Genomic DNA, 20,586 nt, shown 5'->3' with positions numbered 1-20,586 from the left:
ATTTTTCAGCCCCTGTTTAACAGGGTCGTGTAATTACAATTTTTGATGCAATACTTTGCAGCAGGGCTCGTTCCTGCGTTCCAACTAGAGTGTCTGTGAGGGGTTGCAGTGTTGTGGCACCAGCACCAGTGCCTAAGGCCTAATTTTTCAGCCCCTGTTCAACAGGGGCATGTAATTATAATTCTTGATCTAATATTTCACAGCAGGGCCCATTTCTGCACCCACCAAGAGCGAGTGAGGACTTACAGTGTTGTGGCACCAGCACCACCACCACCACCACCAAAGGCCCAATTTTTCTGCCCTTGTTTAACAAGGGCATGTCATTACAATTCTTGATCTAATATTTCACAGCAGGGCCCATTTCTGCGCCCACCAAGAGCAGGTGAGGACTTACAGTGTTGTGGCACCAGCACCACCACCAAAGGCCCAATTTTTCTGCCCCTGTTCAACAGGGGCATGTAATTACAATTCTTGATCTAATATTTCACAGCAGGGCCCTGTGAGGGCTTACAGTGTTGTGGCCACAACAACACCTAAGGCCCAAATTTCTGCTGAGTATATAGGGCAGGCCCCTACTTTCAAACATCTAACTTACAAACGACTCCTACTTGCAAACGGGAGGAGATAACAGGAAGTGAGATGAAATCTACCCCTAGGAAGGGAAATTCTCTCCTGTTAATATGGGAAATATGGGAAAAACATTTCTCCTTTCCACTGATGCTTTCCAATCCTTGTTCCACAAAAAACCCCAAATTTTCAAAAAACATTTGTAATTGGGACAAAAAGTGAGGTGAAATCTTCTGAAGAGGAGGACAGACAGCAAAACAAATGTCACAGGGGTGATAACCCTTCCCTATGTTTTCCAAAAAGCTTAAAAAAGATTTTTTGGCTGGAGCTAAACATGTTAAAAATGTACCCGTTCAAAATTACAAACAGATTCTACTTAACAACAAACCTACAGTCCCTGTCTTTTTTGCACCGCCTGTATACTGCTGTTCAGAGTATATAGGGCCTGGTGGCCCCACACCTTTCCTTATTTTAATTTGGGTGCGGGGTTCCCCTTAATATCCATACAAGACCCAAAGGGCCTGGTAATGGACTGGGGGGTACTCATGCCATTTGTCTCACTGATTTTCATCTATATTGCCAGGACCCGACATTACATTAAAGCCGCAAGCAGTTTTAAATGACTTTTTTTCCTTTAAAAATGACATTTTGTGCAGGGGCTGTTCTAAGCACGGGAAACACGCGCCACTTTACAGGCATACTATAGACACCCCCCAGGTATGATATTTAAAGGAATATTTCACTTTTTTTTTTTTTACTTTAAGCTTTATTAAAATCACTGCTCCCGAAAAAACGGCCGTTTTTAAAAGTTTTTTTTGCATTGATCCATGTCCCCTGGGGCAGGACCCGGCTCCCCAAACCCTTTTTAGGACAATACCATGCAAATTAGCCTTTAAAATGAGCACTTTTGATTTCGAACGTTCGAGTCCCATAGACGTCAATGGGGTTCTAACGTTCGTGCGAATTTTAGGTCCGTTCGCAGGTTCTGGTGCGAACCGAACCGGGGGGGTGTTCGGCTCATCCCTAGTGCCTACAGTGAAACATGGTGGTGGCAGTGTCTTTCTATGAAGATGCATGAGTGCTTCTGGTGTTGGGGAGCATTTCATTGATGGTATCATGAATTCACAGATGTACTGCTCTATATTGAAAGAGAAGATGCAACTATCACTCCATGCCCTTGGTCATCATGCATTTTAACAACCTGACAATGATCCAAAACACACATCTAAGGCCAGTGTTGCATTTTTGAAGAACAACAGGGTGAAAGTGATTCAGTGGCCAAGATATGTCTCCTGATCTGAACCCAATCGAACATCTATGGGGAATTCTGAAGAGACAAGTTGAGTAGTAGTTTTTCAGTGGGGTGTATTAATGTTTGCATCAACTAATTTGAGTAAAAAATAAGATTTTGTAACCTAAGTTATAGTATTAACATTACTTTCATGTAATGAGCTAAACAAAAGTTCTATAGAACTCGGTTTGGTCAAAATTTTAGAAATTGTTCTTGTGTTCATTGAGATATTGAATAAAATCTTACTTTTTAAAGGGGTGTGCTCATTTATGCTGATCACTGTATATAGAACCCAGTGGTAAAAAATACCACCAAATAAAAGCTTTTACTGTCTTTATAAATTATATAAAATTTATTTGTGTACAGTGGTGCATGATGAAGTAATTGTCAGTCAAACCATCACACCACTGAAAACTGAAAAATGTCCTGGACAGGAAGGGGGTGTTAGACTTCATGTACACTGGGCATTTAGCCTTGGTGCATGGGGCTCCCATGCTTAGCCATGAGTGGAAAGCACATGTCTGCTGCTGCTGGCAGCTTGTCAAACTCTATGAGAGACTGACAGCTGCTGTGGCTGAACGGGCCCAGGCTTTACACCCATGGATGAAAACCCAGAACACAAGAAATCTGCATTGCGGGCATTCAACCCTGGATGCATACTGCACTAAATGTAAGTACTACTCTGTGCACCGCCCACCCGCAGAAGCTATCAGCCTCTCCCTGAGACTGTGTGTTGGGTATGAACCATGTCCCTACATTTGGAAGCACTGGACAATGCACTTGGTATGAAGGAACCATGTATTCTACCTACATCAATGCCATACAAGATAATTAATGCATTCTGGTGTGAGTAAGTCGAAAAAGAGAGGAAGTACCTGGCAGAAACTATTCAAGATGATGTAACCCAGATATCCTTAGCAGCACATTAGAATAAATTAAATAATTACAGCTAAAGTAAACAGCTTCAAACACAGGCACCGGTGAGTCATGTTTTTAAGTATTAAAATGGATTACTGTAGAGTGGTCTGGGACTGCAAAGCTGCTGTTATCACCATGTATCTGGGAGACCAGTTTTTGCCATTCTTACCCATTGTCACTATATCAATAAATTGTTAACAGCAAAGAAATGAGGTATGAAACTAAGCTGGCTTAGATGGTTTGAATCTCAGCTGGTTCAGCAAGGACTGGTCGAGATTCTAACCATCTATGGGCAGGCTGATTGTACCCAAGTCAATCCACTGATTTTTGTGTCAGATTTTTACATGTTATTATTGCCAGTGGCTGTAGCCACTGGCAACAATCACGGTGTTCTCCTGGCAGTTACAGAGTGCCCTGCGCCCACCTGCTGGCAGAATACAATAGCTCCACAGGAGGGATTCCCAGTCAGTGTTTATGAGGGAACCAAGCGATTTTCTTTCCTACAACCTGTGGTTACAGGAAAGAAAATGGCATCATCTATGGCTTGCCTATGTGGTCTATCTATCTGTGGTCTAAAAAAATTCACTTTGTGAATGTGTCAACATGCACAAAAGTCACAAATAATACCTGTAATATGTGTAAAATGTCAGTTTCCGTTTGTTGCCTTTCACAGGGTGCATGTAACATTCCCTAACATTTGATCCTAGGAGAAAAAAAGCCTTAATAACATTCGATTAGATCAGTTCAGACAGAGTGTTGAGATTCATGTGCTCATCACTGACAGTGCAACGTATCATCTACTGCAAAGAGTAAACTGCTATACAGAATTGATAATTTGCAGAAGACAGAACTCTATAGTCTGACAGGTTTATCGAATTGAAAACATTAACAGATGAAACAGATCACTGTCCGAAGGTAGACAACAGCGCTCTAAGGTTCTCTGATGTCAAGGTCCTGCCTTGGATGTGAGGACGCCGAGGGAAAGTCCACTGCCGGAGTATAGAGGAGCACTGCCTACTGGGGGAGCAGGACATCAGGTAAGCAAAAGTGCTTTTCGTAGCCACTAGAGAGAAACCAGAGGTTAACCCTTGCACTGTTAGTGCAGCCCCAATGCAAGGGAGGACTTTTAGTTCTCTCAAAGTTGGAATTTAAAAATGGAAGAGAATACTGCAGTATATTTATGCATTTATTTTTTGAACACACCTCAAAAAAAATGTGTTACTTTAGGATCTTTATCCTGGTTTGTTAGCTTTGTGAACAGAGACTCACTTCCCCGATTCATGCCTAGCAATCACACACAGAGCACAATGAACTCTAAAAACAACACTAGTTAAAAATAGGGTTGCCACCTCATTCCTTTAAAACCGAACACATAATAATTACACAGTTTCTGTGGATAATTAAGGTGGTAATTAAACTCACCTGGTGCCTTATCTGCATTAAATTAGCCTCAGAACCTGTGTAATTCATATGTGTTCGGATTTCAGACCCCGTTCCCACCGGGCCGAAGTGACATGTCAAATCGCATGCCAAATCGGCACCGTTCGAATCGGTGAGATGCCGACTTTGCGGTGCCACGCTGATTCCCAAAAGTAGTTCCTGCACTACTTTTGGCAACTTTGGGGGCGATTTGAATAGACATCTGTGCATGAACCCGCACAGATGTCTCTCAATCACCCCCCCCCAAGTCGGACTGAAATGCCGGTTTGGATTCGTGTGACTTCAGCTGAACGCGTACTATTTCAAACCCGCATTTAGTGTGAACCTAGGCTAAAGGTATGAGGTGGCAACCATAATTACAAATATTTAAATAGTAACTCAACTTTTGTTGAGTAAAAAAAAAACATTCCCCTCTAGGTCATCTAGGTACATTGCAGGGATTTTAACAGTCAGATGTTTCAGATTGCTACCTTTCGTTATTCTGAAGAAATTGTGTGTCTGTGTCAATGTGGAAAATAAATGTGAATGGGAGTGATTTTTTAATTATCAGTCAGCTGCTGCACCTGCAGGGCTCTAATTAGGTAAGTGGCAGGGTTTGCATTGCTTTAGATGTGATTTCCATTTGGGAGAATATCCCCATAAATGACATTTTTGTTGCAAGGGATGCCCAAAATCTGACATGTGCAGACATCTGGGAAAATCAGTGAGCCAATCACACAAGCAGGAAATGACAGATCTGGGGGGGCGAAAAAAAAAAATTACATGTACATAAGTAGTCACAGCCTTTGCTCAATACTTTGTTTAATCACCTTTGGCACCAATTACAGCCTCAAGTCTTTTTGAGTATGATACTACAAGCTTGGCACACCTATTTTTGGGCAGTTTCTCCCATTTTTCTTTGCAGGACCTCTCAAGATCCATCAGGTTGTATGGAGATCGTCGGTGCACAGCCATTTTCAGATTGGCAGATTTTCAGCCATATTCAAATCGGGTTCAAGACTGGGCTCTGGCTGGGCCACTAAAGGACATACACAGAGTTGTCCCGTAGCCACTCCTTTGTTATCTTGGCTGTGTGCTTAGGGTCATTGTCCTCTTGGAAGATGAATCTTCATCCCAGTCTGAGGTCTCTATACATTGCTGGAGGAGGTTTTCATTAAGGATGTCTCTATACATTGCTGCATTCATCCTTTCCTCGATCCTGACTAGTCTCCCAGTTCCTGCCGCTGAAAAAAATCCACACAGCATGATGCTGCCACCACCAACGCCTCACTGTAGGGATGGAACTGGCCAGGTGATGAGCGATGCCTGGTTTCCTCCAGACATGACGCTTGTCATTCAGGCCAAAGAGTTCAATCTTTGTTTCATCAGACCAAAGAATTTTATTTCTCATGGTCTGAGAGTCCTTCAGGTGCCTTTTGGCAAACTCCAGGCAGGCTGCCATGTGCCTTTTACTGTGGAGTGGCTTCCGTCTTGCCACTCTACCATACAGGCCTGATTGGTGGAGTGTTGCAGAGATGGTTGTTCTTCTGGAAGGTTCTCCTCTCTCCACAGAGAAAGGCTGGAGTGACCATCGGGTTCTTGGTAACCTCGATGACTAAGGCCCTTCTCCCCAATCATTCAGTTTGGCCAGGCGGCCCACTCTAAGATGAGTCCAGGTGGTTTTCCCATTTACAGATGATGGAGACCACTGTGCTCATTGTGACCTTTAATGCTGCAGAAAGTTTTCTGTACCCTTCCACAGATCTGTGCCGTGATACTATCTTGTCTCGGAGGTCAACAGACAATTTCTTGGACTTCATGGCTTGGTTTGTGCTCTGACATGCACTGTTAACTGTTGGACCTTTTGTAGACAGGTGTGTGCTTTTCCAAATCATGTCCAGTCAACTGAATTTACCACAGGTGGACTCCAATTAAGTTGTAGAAACATCTCAAGGATGATCAGTAGAAACAAGATGCACCTGAGCTCAATTTTGACTTGCAAAATTATTAACCCCCCTTGGCATTTTTCATGTTTTGTTGCCTCACAACCTGGAATTAACATGGATTGTTTGAGGATTTGCATCATTTAATTTACAGAACATCCCCACAACTTGGAAGATGTTTTTTTTTTTTTTTTATTGTGAAGCAAACAACAAATAGGACAAAATAACAGAAAAGTCAATGTGCACAACTATTCACCCCCCCCCCCCAAAGTCAATACTTTGTAGCGCCACCTTTTGCGGCTATCACAGCTCCAAGTCATTTTGGATAAGTCTCCATGAGCTTGCCACATCTTACCACTGGGATTTTTGCCCATTCCTCCTTGCAAAACTGCTCCAGCTCCTTCTAATTGGATGGTTTGCGCTTGTGAACAGCAATCTTTAAGCCTGACCACAGATTTTCTATTGGATTTAGGTCTGGGCTTTGACTAGGCCATTCCAAAACATTTATATGTTTCTCCTTAAACCACTCAAGTGTTGCTTTAGCAGTGTGTTTGGGGTCATTGTCCTGCTGGAAGGTGAACCTCCATCCTAGCCTGAAATCACACACAGAGTGGTACAGGTTTTGCTCGAGAATATCCCTGTATTTAGCACCATCAATCTCTCCCTCAACTCTGACCAGTTTCCCAGTCCCGACTGCTGAAAAACATCCCCACAGCATTATTCTGCCACCACTATGTTTCACTGTGGGGATGGTGTTCTTTGGGTGATGTGATGTGTTGGGTTTGTGAAAGACATAGCGTTTTCTATGATGGCCAAAAAGTAAAATTTTAGTCTCATCAGACCAGAGCACCTTCCTCCATATATTTTGTGAGTCTCCCACATGCCTTTTCGCAAACTCAAAACGTGCCATTTTGTTTTATGGCTTTCTTCTGGCCACTCTGCCATAAAGCCCAACTCTATGGAGCGTATTATGGCTTATTGCCATCCTATAAACAGATACTCCGGTCTCTGCTGTGGAAATCTGCAGCTCCTCCAGGGTTACCTTAGATCTCTGTGCTGCCACTCTGATTAATGCCCTCCTTGCCCGGTCCATGAGTTTTGGTGTGCGGCCGTCTCTTGGCAGGTTTTCTGTTGTGCTATATTCTTTCCATTTGTTTATGATAGATTTAATGGTGATTCTAGGGATCATCAAAGATTTGGACACTGACTTGTACTTAACAACATTGTCCCTTACTTGTTTGGAGAGTTCCTTGGTCTTCATGGCAGTGTTTGGTTAGTGGTGCTTCTTGCTTAGGTGTTGCAGCCTCTTGGGCCTTTCAAAAAGGTGTGTATATGTAATGACAGATCATGTGACACTTAGATTGCACACATGTGGACATCATTTCACTAATTATGTGACTGCTGAAGGTAATTGGTTGCACCAGAGCTTTTTATGGGCTTCATAACAAAGGGGGTGAATACATACGCACATGCCAATTATCAGGTTTTTATTTCTGAAAAATAGTTTTATGTATCTATTTTTCAGATCCATCACATATAATTAAAAAAACATTGACCTAATGGCTGTAAGGTCACAAAATAAGTAAAAAGCCAAGGGGTGGAATACTTTTGCAAGGCACTGTATGTACATGTGATTCTTTAGTTTTTTATTTTTAATACATTTGCAAAGATTTGAAACAAACTTCTTTCATGTTGTCATTATGGAAAATAATGAATTTAATCAATTTTGAAATAAGGCAGTAACATAACAAAAAGTGGAAAAAGTGAAGTGCTGTTAATACTTTCTGGATGCACTGTATGTGACTTGAGTATGTACTATTTACCCAAGTTACTTTGTAATTTTGATATATGTTTTTTTTTTAAATCAGAAATAAAGTTTATTGAGTTACAATCAATAAACAAAGCACATACAACCTATACACATAGCGTTAGTGGTGTTCCAAAGCACTCAAATCCAGAGAGCACCATTGACCCCAGAATATACCCACCAACTAGAATTAAACCAGCAATAGATAAAGACAGTAGAAAAGAAGTACAATAGCAACAAATACATGACCACTCAAGATAGAGGTTCCAACATTCCTAAATAAGAAGTAGACAATATCTCAACCCAAAATTCTATCCATCACTAAGTCGGGAGGCGCAAGGCCTGTGACTGCCGTAATTTGGATATTTTGCACTAAACATTTGCAACCCACCCTTCTAAAATGTTAAACTATAATAAAAACTTATTTGACAAAAAGAACTCTGTTAAGAGCTGAAGCATATGTTTGTGCCACATAAATTAATAACACAAAAAATAGGATTTTTATAACAGCTTACCTGTAAAATCCTTTTCTTGGAGTACAACACGGGACACAGAGCTATAGTAATAACTATATGGGTAAATAGGCCACCTTTAGGTGATGGACACTGGCACGCCCTAAGACAGGAAGTTCACACCCTATATAACCCCTCCCATTACTGGGAGTACCTCAGTTTTTGTAGCAAAGCAATATACGTGTATCCAAAGAGGGGAGGGACCTCTGTGTCCCGTGATGTACGCCAAGAAAATGATTTTACAGGTAAGTTGTTATAAAAATCCTATTTTCTTTATCGTACATCACGGGACAAAGAGCCATAGTAATAACTATGTGGGATGTCCCAGAGCAATGCTATCTGAGGGGAGGGAGACACAAACAAAACAGGGCGCCATCAGACTTGAGGACCTATACTGCAGCCTGCAGCACACTGCGCCCAAAGGCAATATCCTCATGCCTTTTTTACATCCATCTGATAGATTCTAGTGAATGTATGGACTGAAGACCAAGTTACGGCCTTGCAGATTTGAGCCACGGAGGCTTGGTGATGCACTGCCCACGAAGCACGAACAGCCCTGGTGGAATGCGCTTTGATTTGAAAAGGTGGAATCTTCCTATTCAAACCATAAGCTTGAACAATTACTTGCCGAATCGACTTAGAAATAGTAGATTTCGACGCTGCCTGTCCTTTTCTAGGACCTTCAGGCAACGCAAACAAAACATCCGTTTTTCAGATCTGAGCAGTCGCTTTCAAGTAGTTTTTGACTGCTCTCACTACATCAAGTGAATTTAGCGAATTTTCTTCCATAGAACAGGGTTCTGGGAAAAATGAAGGTAGAACAATATCCTGGTTTAGATGAAAACCTGACACCTCCTTCGGTAGAAAGTTAGGATGAGCTCGCAATACTACCCTATCCTTGTGAATAATTACAGTAAATATGGCTCTTTACAAGAAAGAGCAGCCAACTCTGATACCCTTCTTGTAGAAGATATGGCTACCAGAAAAACTAACTTCCCTGTCAAAAGGACCAAGGGAATATGTCGTATCGGCTCAAAAGGCTGTTTCTGTAATACTGACAGAACTAAATTCAAGTCCCAAGGATTTTATAAAACTACGGACCAAGAAATGCGAAGCAAGTGGTCGTTGAAACAATACCGATAAGGCCGAGACCTGGCCTTTGATAGTCCTCAAAGCCAGCTTCATCTCTAACCCTATTTGCAGAAAGGCAAGGATTCTACCTATGACATACTTTCTAGGATGCCAACCCCTGGATTCTCACCAGGAAACATATGCTTTCCAGAATCTATAATATATGACTCTGGAAGCTGGCTTACTTGCATTAACCAAGGTAGATACAACTGGCCCGACAGCCCATGTTTCCTCAGAATGTGGGTTTCAATAGCCAAACCGTTAAATTTAGCGTTTGTAAGGTAGGATGGAATACCGGACCCTGCGATAGCAGGTCCAGACGTGGTGGTAGGGTCCATGGGTCTCCTACCGCCATCTTTCCATCTTTACGATCTCTGCATACCAAGATCTTCTGGGCCACGCCGGGGCCACAAGAACCACCGATTTTTCTTTCCTGCTTGATACTGTGAAGAAGTCGTGGAAGCAGCAGAATAGGAGGGAATGCATAAATCAGTGAAATCTGATCCCACGGGGTCACCAAGACATCTATTCTGCATGCTAGAGGATCTCTTGTTCTTGACACAAAATCGATCTTCTTGTTGAACCTGGACGCAAAAAGGTCTACGTCCGGCATCCCCCATCTCTGGCATATTGCCAGGAAGATATTGGGGTGAAGGAACCATTCCCCCAGGAACAACTGCTGGCGACTCAAGTAGTCCGTCTGCCAATTTTCTATTCCTGGAATGAAGACTTCTGATAGGCAAGGTACGTGATTTTCTGCCCAAGTTAGGATATGGTTCACCTCTCTCTGGACCACAAGACTTCTTGTGCCCCTCTGGTAATTGATATAGGCCACTGCCGTGGCATTGTCGGATTGGATCCTGACAGGACAATTCTGCAATCTGAATGTCCAGGCCCTCAGGACCAAGCATGCTGCCTAAATCTCTAGAATATTGATGGGCAAGGTCCTTTCGGTTCTGGACCATTTCCCCTGGGCAGTCGCCTCTTCCAGGACTGCTCCCCAACCTGAAAGGCTGGCATCTGTTGTTACCACTTTCCATGTAACTGGTATGAAGGATTTCCCTTTCTGCAGATTCTTGGTTAACCACCACCAACTGAGGCTCTGGTGCACCTTTGGAGACAGGTGCATTGGGAGGTATAAGGCTGGGACCCTTTTGTTCCAAGTGGATAGGATACTGTTTTGCAGCAGTCTCTAATGAAACTGAGCATAGGGAACAGCTTCGAACAAAGCCACCATCTTCCCTAACAACCTCATGCAAAGGCGAATAGAAGGGTCCTTCTTCGCCCTGACAATCTGGACCAGCTCCTTTATGGCGGTGATCTTTGCCTGGGGCAAAAATACTCTTTTCTGGTCTGTATCTATGATCAGACCTAAGTATTCTAGCCTTCTTAAAGGTTTTAAGGAAGACTTCTCTAGGTTGAGGATCCACCCTAGGTCTTCCAGGTAGTTGACTGTGGTGACCACGCTTTTGTCTAAGCGGCCTAACGACCTGTCTATCAAGAGCAGGTCATCTAGGTATGCAATAACTGTTATACCTTGAGTCCTTAGTTTGGCCAGAGAAGAGGCCAGAACTTTTGTAAAGACCCGGTGTGCAGTGGCTAAACTGAAAGGCAAAGCTACAAACTGAAAATGGAGTTTTTCTACCTCGAAACGTAGATACTTCAGTGAGCGGGGAAAATAGGCACATGCAGGTATGCATCCTTGATGTCGACTGACGCCAGAAGTTCTCCTCCTTGAAGCATGGAGACTACTGATCGGATTGATTCCATGCGAAACGAGCAGATATTTAGGAATCGGTTCAGATCCTTGAGATCTAGAATAGGTCTGACATCTCCATTTGGTTTTGGCACCGTGAAGAGGTTTGAATAACGCCCCAACCCCTACTCTTCCATGGGGACCTCCATGATCATTCTTTGAGACAAGAGCCGGTCTAATGCTTGAAAGATAGACTTCTTTTTCTCTGGATCTTTGGGGACCTTTGATCTCAGAAGATGAGGAGACGGGAACTCTAGTTTATAACCTAGAGCTACTCTGGAGACCACCCATCTGTCCCAAAACTCTTTCTGCCAGACCCTTGAGAACTGCAGAAGTCTTCCCCCCACTAGTGCGAGCGGGGGCGCCCCTTCATAAAGAGGCCTTTAGGATTCTGCTTTGTAGGTTTCCTTCCCCAGGACTTCTTCTGTCCCTGGGGTTGACCCTGAGGTTTACTTCTTGAACCTGACGGCGGAGGCCATCGCGACTGCCTAGAGGCTGATGCCCCTGATCCTGGAGAAGGAGTCCGTTTAAATGAAGCACGTTTATTACTTTTCTTAATTGGCAAAAGGGTACTTTTTCCACTTGAAAATTATTTAGCCAAATCCTCTCCAAACAGCTGTTCACCGTGAAAAGAAAAACCAGCCAGGAGTTTTTTGCATGGCGCTTCGGCTGACCAATTTTTCAACCATAAGATCCTACGCATATGCACAAGTACAAGCGTAAGGCGTGAAGCCTGAAGAATAGAATCTCTAATATCATCAATAGCAAAACATAATGCCCCTGGCAGCTCGGCTATATCCCGTGCCTGTTGATCAGGGATCACCTTGAGCACTTGTCTCAATTGGTCCTTCAGGGACTGACATACACCTATTGCCGCCATTGCAGGTTGAGTTACTGTTCCTGCCAAAGAAAACAAGCTTTTTAACAGGAATTCCAATCTTTTATCAGTTGGATCCCTAAGCATTTGGGCATTGTCTACTGGGCAAGTTAAATTTTTATTCACAGAGGAAATAGCAGCATCAATTACTGGTATATTCCACTTTTTTGTGAATTTCTCCTCCATAGGATAAAGTGTTGAGAACTTTTTAGGAGGGAGAAAATGCTTATCTGGGTGATCCCACTCAGAATACATAAGCTGTTCCAACAATAAATGGACAGGAAAAACATGCATAGCTTGGGGAGGCTTTAGGGAGCCCAAAGAAGAAGTGGGTTTTTCAGCTGACTCATTTAAGGGTAGCTTAAATGTGGAGCGAACCGTTTCTGTAAGTGATTGTACCAGCAATTTTTCAGATTGTGAAGTTGAAAAAGCTTCTTCCACAAATGACACCTCGATGGAGGATTCAGCCTCCTCGCGGTCCCCTGAGGGGGCCTCGTCCTCCCCCGCCCACTGATCCTCTGTTTGAGGGTCCTGGGCGGTAGAAGGGAACCTACCACGTTTTTTTCCCAAGCTGGGAAGATGTAACTAGAGCAGTCAATCTTTCCTCCAACCCCACTAAGGCTGAGAAGAAAACCTCCGTAATGTAAACAGGGGCTGAAGTGTTGGAAACAGTTGCAACACTTGACAAACCCAATGGAACACTCTGATCAGATACCCCTGGATCTTCGGGGGGGGGGGGGGGGGGGTGGTATTGCTGAGGTGAGACTAGGGTCCTCAGAGCCTAAGGGTGATACCTTTGGTCCCCTTTTTGAGGAATTTTTTACGTCCCTTTCTGGAATGCATAGTCCTAAGCACAAATGCAGAGGTACTTACAAAGAAAACGCACCCACTGCTGAGCAATAGTTCAGTAATTGTTGCTGCTATTAAATGCTCAGCCTGATGCAGAGTAAATATGCCTTGGGTAATGCCTGTGTCCCACGCTCACATGCCCAGGTCTGTGTCCCTCTGTTAGCCAAATGAGTCTGTCAATGGAGTTTTTGTAAACCACACCGTCCTGCGCTGTGACACCCGCCAACGCCGCGTTAAGCTACTCCCCCTACTTCCTCACTACCTCTCCTTCTCTTTTTTAAAAAAGTGATTCCCGCTAACGCGCAGGCATCCAATCCGATCAGATCAGCGTGTGTGGGGGGGTGGAGGAGGAGAGCACGGAGGAGGAAGAGAGCTTCTGCCGCTAAGGGCGGTGGAAGGGCGAGCGGAGCAGCAAATCGCAGAACCCCTCAGCATCCCCCTGCCTGCTCCTGGAGAGGGGAGAGGAAACATTGCCCAGGTGGGGGTAATTTCAACAAATCTTCCCCTTCAAACCTCTTACTGCTGGCCAGGACGGATAGCTGGAGGAGCTGCAGCTTCTACTGACACAGAGCGAGATCTGAAGCATGGAATCAGGAATGTGCTCTTTACAGCCCCCAGTGGCGACTTTAGGCATGACAACATTTACTGCAAAGAAGAAATCCAAAAAAAATTTTTTTAATTCCTCAGGAATCTCCACTTACCTTATCCCGCTGCAGGATTCTGTGGTACAACCAAACAGACCCAACCTTCACCCATCACGGCGGGCTCCATTAAAAAACCTTCAAAGACTGGGGTCCCTTTTTATCAGGGTTCCACTGCCTTGGACCTGTATAGCACCCTGCCAGTAAGCTTTATGGCACTGCAGTATGACCAAAGCACTGGATCCCAGGGTCCAGCTCTCAAAGAGAAGCATTACAGGCAAAACCTTCTTTCTTCCACCACAAGGCCCGGGTACCATCCACCTTGGCCTCAATGGCAATTTGGATGGATCTGGTTGCAAAGGCTTACTCCAGTAAGGAATACTCCAGTGGAGCCTCTGCATAGCACATCTTTACTCGTGACCAACACCTAAGACACTGGCGAAAAAAACTGAGGTACTCCTGGTAATGGGAGGGGTTATATAGGGAGTGAACTTCCTGTCTTAGGGTGTGCCAGTGTCCATCACCTAAAGGTGGCCTATATACCCATATAGTTATTACTATGGCTCTGTGTCCCGTGATGTACGATAAAAAAAACACATGGGAGAAGGATGACGTACATGGCATTGCAATCTTTGTGTATGTATGCATATTGCTTTTGATCTAATGAGCACTGCAGAACTGTTTCCCAATACTCAGCTATATAGCTTCCTCAATCATTACCACGTAGAAGCCCTCTTCCACTACTCTTCAAGCTGTGGTTCTCCAGTATTGTCAATGAAACTCTTATGTTGACGTCCTCAGGATATAACATTTGCCTAAACAAATCAGTAAAGCCTAGAAGCATAACAGCACAACATAGCTACAACAAACATTAGGCTATTTTTCATTCTAATAACTCATGCAACAAGAGGTTTAGACTGAAAAAAAAAGGGTGGAGGAAAAGACGTGTTTCACATTTTCCATAACAGACTGGAAAACTATTATAAGCTGCCCATTAAAAAGAAAATGATGTTTAGTTTACGCAGTTCATTTGTGCCGTTATCGTTTTGTTTCTACTTCCCCTTTTCTAATGCTAACTGGTACAGCTGAGTGAAGAATGACCTCCAGCAAGCTATGGAATCTGTGAATCAGAGGATTGTATAGAGCATTTTTCCAGTGTCTGTGCACTGAACGACACTGTAGATTAATCTATATGTGAAGTCTAATATTACTAACGGCCCCCAAGCCTCAATGTGACTCAAGACTGGGTTGCTAACTTGAGACATACATTTTAATGGCCAGAAAAAAAAAATACTTATTAATGAGGAAACAAGTTACTGAATTTACTTAAATCTGAGTTTAATTTAAGTACATGAAGCTAGATTCAGCAAGCCTTTCATGTGTTTAAAGGGTAACTCCACTTTTGTGGGGGAAAACAAAAATAATAACATAGCTCATAGAATTATGATACAAGTCATATTGTAATTGAGTGTTATTGAAAATGACCTTTATTTTTCAAATTGCAGCTCTGTAATTCTCTGTAAAATGCAATGCAATTTGGCTACCTGAAGGCTTTCTGTACACAGATGGTATACAGAACGCCCCTCAGGTATGCAATTTACCGCTTGCATGATTGGCTTATGGATTTTCCCAGAAGTTTGCACTAAGATACAAATTTGATTTTGAGCATCCCATGCAAAAACCCCCAAAAATTTGGTGAGATACTCCCAAAGTAAATCAAGTCTAAAGGGATGCAGACCCTGCCACTTACCTCATTAGAGCACTGCAGGTGCAGCTGCTGATTGATAATTATAAAATCACTCCCATTCACATTCATTTTCCACATGGACAAAGACAAACAATCAGCTATTTGTTCAGAATAACAAAAGGTAGGAATCTGAAACAGCTTGCTGCAATCCTTGCAATGTACATAGATCACCCAGAAGGGAATATTTTTTTTCTCAACAAAAGTGGAGTTACTTTACTGCTGTGTGTGAGGTCGGAGAGCTGTGGCGGGAGGAGACTTTGATTTCACCTTTAAATATATCATTCTCTAGTCTAGTCTACTAACACATTTTGACACTGTTTTTAAAGCACTATGGATGCTGCTGATAATATTCAGCATTGAGGAATTAATTAAACAGTATGCCAATGTCTTAAAGATTACAAAGCCTGCTTACCGGAATAAATCATCTACATTCTCAGCACCTGAAGGTTTGAACAATGGATCATCGTTGCAAGCAGATGGTAGTAGCAACGAGTCTCCTTTTCTCACAGTTCCACCCAAGTCCTGTTCTTCAAATAACTTAACATCTAAAAGAGACAAAACAAAATTAAAGAATAATAATGGCAATGTAGTGAAAGCACAAATATGAACGACATAATTACTTAGGGCTAGTGTACAGAGGCTTCGGACTTACAATCAAGTCAAAGAAATGGAGAAATATATAGACATTATGAGATTTACTCACGCTGAATTTTATTGAGGGATTAAAGCAAGGCAATACGTTGCAGAAACAACAATAAACACAAGTGCACACTGCTCCATACAATATAGATCACAACTAAAACAATCAAGTCCAGGGTGAAATCAGGAAACCCTTTTTATGATGGTAGTGGGTGTGGTATTTGTATGGTGTGGTCCCATGGAAACCCAAGCCAACTTGACATGGGCTTTAAGATCCAACAGCCCAGTCATGTTTGCGTGAAGTCATGAAAACTTCAGTTTGTATTGAGCTGTTGCTCAGAGCACAGTAACCTGAGGTTTCTGTTGTTTCACACTGGTCAGAACCAACTCATTGACCTAGGGCTCATGCACATTGCAGCTAAAAAAAGCTGCTTTTACAGGCATTTGAGCTTTTATTTCAGCTTGAAGAAGCTTGTACTTTTTTGGGCTCTTTTGCACGTTTTTATTGAGCTTCTTTGAGCAGAAGCGTTTTTTTTCACAAACCCTCCCCATTTTTTCCTATTTTTTGTGTGTTTTAAGCTTTTTCACGCATTTTTAGGCACTTAGGCGTCTTTTCTGCTCAAAAGCTCAACTCAAAAACGCGAGTTTGGTGGGGTTTTTTTCTTCCTTGTTAGAGCATATGCCTGTAAACTCCTGAAAAAGCCATAGTGTGCATGGATACATTGCATAACATGGAGGGGAGTTTCCAGGCAGAAAAAATGAGAGTTCAAAAAAAGCTCAAAGCCTGTAGGAGCCACTTCTTTGAGCTGCATTGTGCATGAGCCCTCTTATTGACTCACCCTATTTGGGAAAAAAGGAATATAGTTGCTGGGTGATCTTTTTAAATTGAATACTCCCACGCACAATATATCTACTAGTGAAAAACAATCTGTGTGTATATAGTGTTGCAACTGGCACTAGAAAAGTGTTCTCACCTACACCTGTGTATCTAGATATTATAAAAAAAGTGCCGCGCAATACATAAGCTCACTGCAATATCCACTTATCTCATGAATATCATTAGTTGAGAAAATTAATCAAATAAACTCATGAACATCAATAAAGTGGCTGCATAGAAAAATAAAGAAAACTTAATTGTGCAAATGGACCTCCTATATTCCTTATGTATCAAATAAACGCATGGAAATCAAATGCAGTGCAAATCAATAAAATATACAATAAACACAATATAACCTGTTCATTAACTTCATTAAGTGTTTGCATTTATACCAAGATAACTTGTAAACGCATAATAAATAAGTCCATCTTGCCAAAACATAATGATAAATCATGCAAGGAAAAATGTAGTTCAAGGGCTAAGTGTCCAACCACTGTGCATATGGCGTTTTGCACTTAGTTATATTATCTTTCTTCCCATCAAGCATGGATATATTTTCTTCAATAATGCAAAAAACCTTCTGGTGTGTTTTAAAGTGCTGCATTTATAGTCATTGTTCTCTCACCACCAGTGCAATACCACTCTCACCTTCTGGATTGGACTTGAAATCAATCAGGTCATTAGCGCTTTTCCCCTTTCAAATATGGGGTTTATTTATTCCTCTGGGTGCCTCCTTTCTCATCACTGGAAATTCTGGAAAGTGAATCCACTGCCATCCTGGCAAGTATTCAACTGAAAAGCTTCTATGTTATCTTTTACATAGGTGGGGCCTATAAGTCTCTTCTACTTCCTTGTGCCAATCGCGCATGTACCTGCCAAATTTGCAGCTCCAACAGCGCAGAGTGCCCAGATTTTTCCACACAAGAAATGTGTGGCAAGGCAGAAAGTCCTCCCGAAGCATGGAAACAGGGATTTTTATCTCTATATGGAAGGTAAAAACCATGGATTACAAAAAAGTAGGACAGCTTGATTTAAACTTTATAAGTGTTTTTTTACCGGCTGGGGAGAGAATTTGAAAAAGATAAACTGGCAGGATCCTGGAGCTCGTTTAAAGTGTTTGTTAACCCCAAAACAAAAAATATGTAGATTCTGGTCCCTTAAAGCAGATTACACAGCACAGCGCTTATGCTATGTAATCTGCTCCCCTCTAAACTGTAAAAAAACAAAAACCCTGAACATTGCACTTCCTGTATGCCCTCTCTAAATAGACCACGATAACCAGGGCTGCTCCTACCTGACCACCGTAGTCTAATTGCGGCCCTCCATCATACGCTGTACCCTCTGCTCTCCTCTCTCCCCCCTCCTTCCTCCCTGTCATCTGCCTCTGTGTCTGTCTCTGGGCTAGGCCCGCCCTCCGCCTCTATTGCTTGTAAATTAAAATCTTAACATTTTCACTGTCAGCCTTTCTATTAGAGGCTGGCATAGCACACTATATCATTAGTTTTACAAAACGAGTGTTGTAAATACCTAATTTGAGCTGTCTTCAGGCCGGTCACATGACTCACGTCTGCTTTCCAGCTCAGATTGGTGGCTTCTGCGGAGGAGACAAGCGGCCATGTGATCTCCCTGGCTGACGTCAGAGGGAGATCACGGCCTCTCCCTCAGAAACCATCCATCAGAGCTGGAAAGTGGCCGTGAGTTATGTCACCGGCCTGAAGACAGCCCTAATTAGGTATTTACAACACTCGTTTTGGATAACTACTGATACAAGGTGCTATGCCAGCTTCTAATAGAGGGGCTGCCATAGTTTTATATATATGGGTTAACAAACCCTTTAAGTTACATCTGCCAAGCAAAACTAAAACATCCATGATTAGAAATTAGAAAATCTCACATGCACACTTTACTGTAAAAGTTTTTTTCAATGTTTCAATGTTTCTCTTCAAAGTCATGATTACAATGGGGACGGAAAGTATTCAGACCCCCTTAAATTTTTCACTCTTTGTTATATTGCAGCCATTTGCTAAAATCATTTAGGTTCATTTTTTTCCTCATTAATGTACACACAGCACCCCATATTGACAGAAAAACACAGAACTGTTGACATTTTTGCAGATTTATTAAAAAAGAAAAACTGAAATATCACATGGTCCTAAGTATTCAGACCCTTTGTTCAGTATTTAGTAGAAGCACCCTTTTGATCTAATACAGCCATTAGTCTTTTTGGGAAAGATGCAACAAGTTTTTCACACCTGGTTTTGGGGATCCTCTGCCATTCCTCCTTGTAGATCCTCTCCAGTTCTGTCAGGTTGGATGGTAAACGTTGGTGGACAGCCATTTTTAGGTGTCTCCAGAGATGCTCAATTGGGTTTAAGTTAGGGCTCTGGCTGGGCCATTCAAGAACAGTTGTTGTGAAGCCACTCCTTCGTTATTTTAGCTGTGTGCTTAGGGTCATTGTATTGTTGGAAGATAAACCTTCGGCCCAGTCTGAGGTCCTGAGCACTCTGGAGAATGTTTTTGTCCAGGATATCCCTGTACTTGGCCGCATTCATCTTTCCCTCGATTGCAACCAGTCGTCCTGTCCCTGCAGCTGAAAAACACCCCCACAGCATGATGCTGCCACCACCATGCTTCACTGTTGGGACTGTATTGGACAGGTGATGAGCAGTGCCTGGTTTTCTCCACACATACTGCTTAGAATTAAGGCCAAAAAGTTCTATCTTGGTCTCATCAGACCAGAGAATCTTATTTATTTCTCACCATCTTGGAGTCCTTCAGGTGTTTTTTTTAGCAAACTCCATGTGGGCTTTCATGTGTCTTGCACTGAGGAGAGGCTTCCGTCGGGCCACTCTGCCATAAAGCCCCGACTGGTGGAGGGCTGCAGTGATTGTTGACTTTCTACAACTTTCTCCCATCTCCCAACTGCATCTCTGGAGCTCAGCCACAGTGATCTTTGGGTTCTTCTTTACCTCTCTCACCAAGGCTCTTCTCCCCCGATAGCTCAGTTTGGCCAGACGGCCAGCTCTAGGAAGGGTTCTGGTTGTCCCAAACGCCTTCCATTTAGGGATTATGGAGGCCACTGTGCTCTTAGGAACCTTAGGTGCAGCAGAAATGTTTTTGTAACCTTGGCCAGATCTGTGCCTTGCCACAATTCTGTCTCTGAGCTCTTCAGGCAGTTCCCTTGACCTCATGATTCTCATTTGCTCTGACATGCACTGTGAGCTGTAAGGTGTTATATAGACAGGTGTGTGGCTTTCCTAATCAAGTCCAATCAGTATAATCTAACACAGCTGGACTCAAATGAAGGTGTAGAACCATCTCAAGGATGATCAGAAGAAATGGACAGCACCTAAGTTAAATATATGAGTGTCACAGCAAAGGGTCTGAATACTTAGGACCATGTGATATTTCAGTTTTTCTTTTTTAATAAATCTGCAAAAATGTCAACAATTCTGTGTTTTTCTGCCAATATGGGGTGCTGTGTGTACATTAATGAGGAAAAAAAATGAACTTAAAGTTTTTAAGTTTCAATGAACTTAAAAATGAAATCATTTTAGCAAATGGCTGCAATATAACAAAGAGTGAAACATTTAAGGGGGTCTGAATACTTTC

The 20,586-nt window shown here is 42.6% G+C and overlaps 1 protein-coding gene across 1 annotated transcript in view; it reads right to left on the bottom strand.

Annotated features, from left to right (window-relative positions):
* Positions 1–20,586, bottom strand: part of HS1BP3 (HCLS1 binding protein 3) — a 226,902-nt gene that overhangs the window by 27,093 nt on the left and 179,223 nt on the right. The window contains exon 6 of the mRNA XM_073625334.1: positions 15,871–16,003. Coding sequence (XP_073481435.1) covers positions 15,871–16,003 — 133 coding nt within the window. The remainder of the gene's footprint in view (positions 1–15,870; positions 16,004–20,586) is intronic.

This window comes from Aquarana catesbeiana, linkage group LG04 (assembly GCF_042186555.1).
Source record: "Aquarana catesbeiana isolate 2022-GZ linkage group LG04, ASM4218655v1, whole genome shotgun sequence".
NCBI lineage: Eukaryota > Metazoa > Chordata > Amphibia > Anura > Ranidae > Aquarana > Aquarana catesbeiana.
This window is presented reverse-complemented; position numbering and strand designations above follow the sequence as displayed.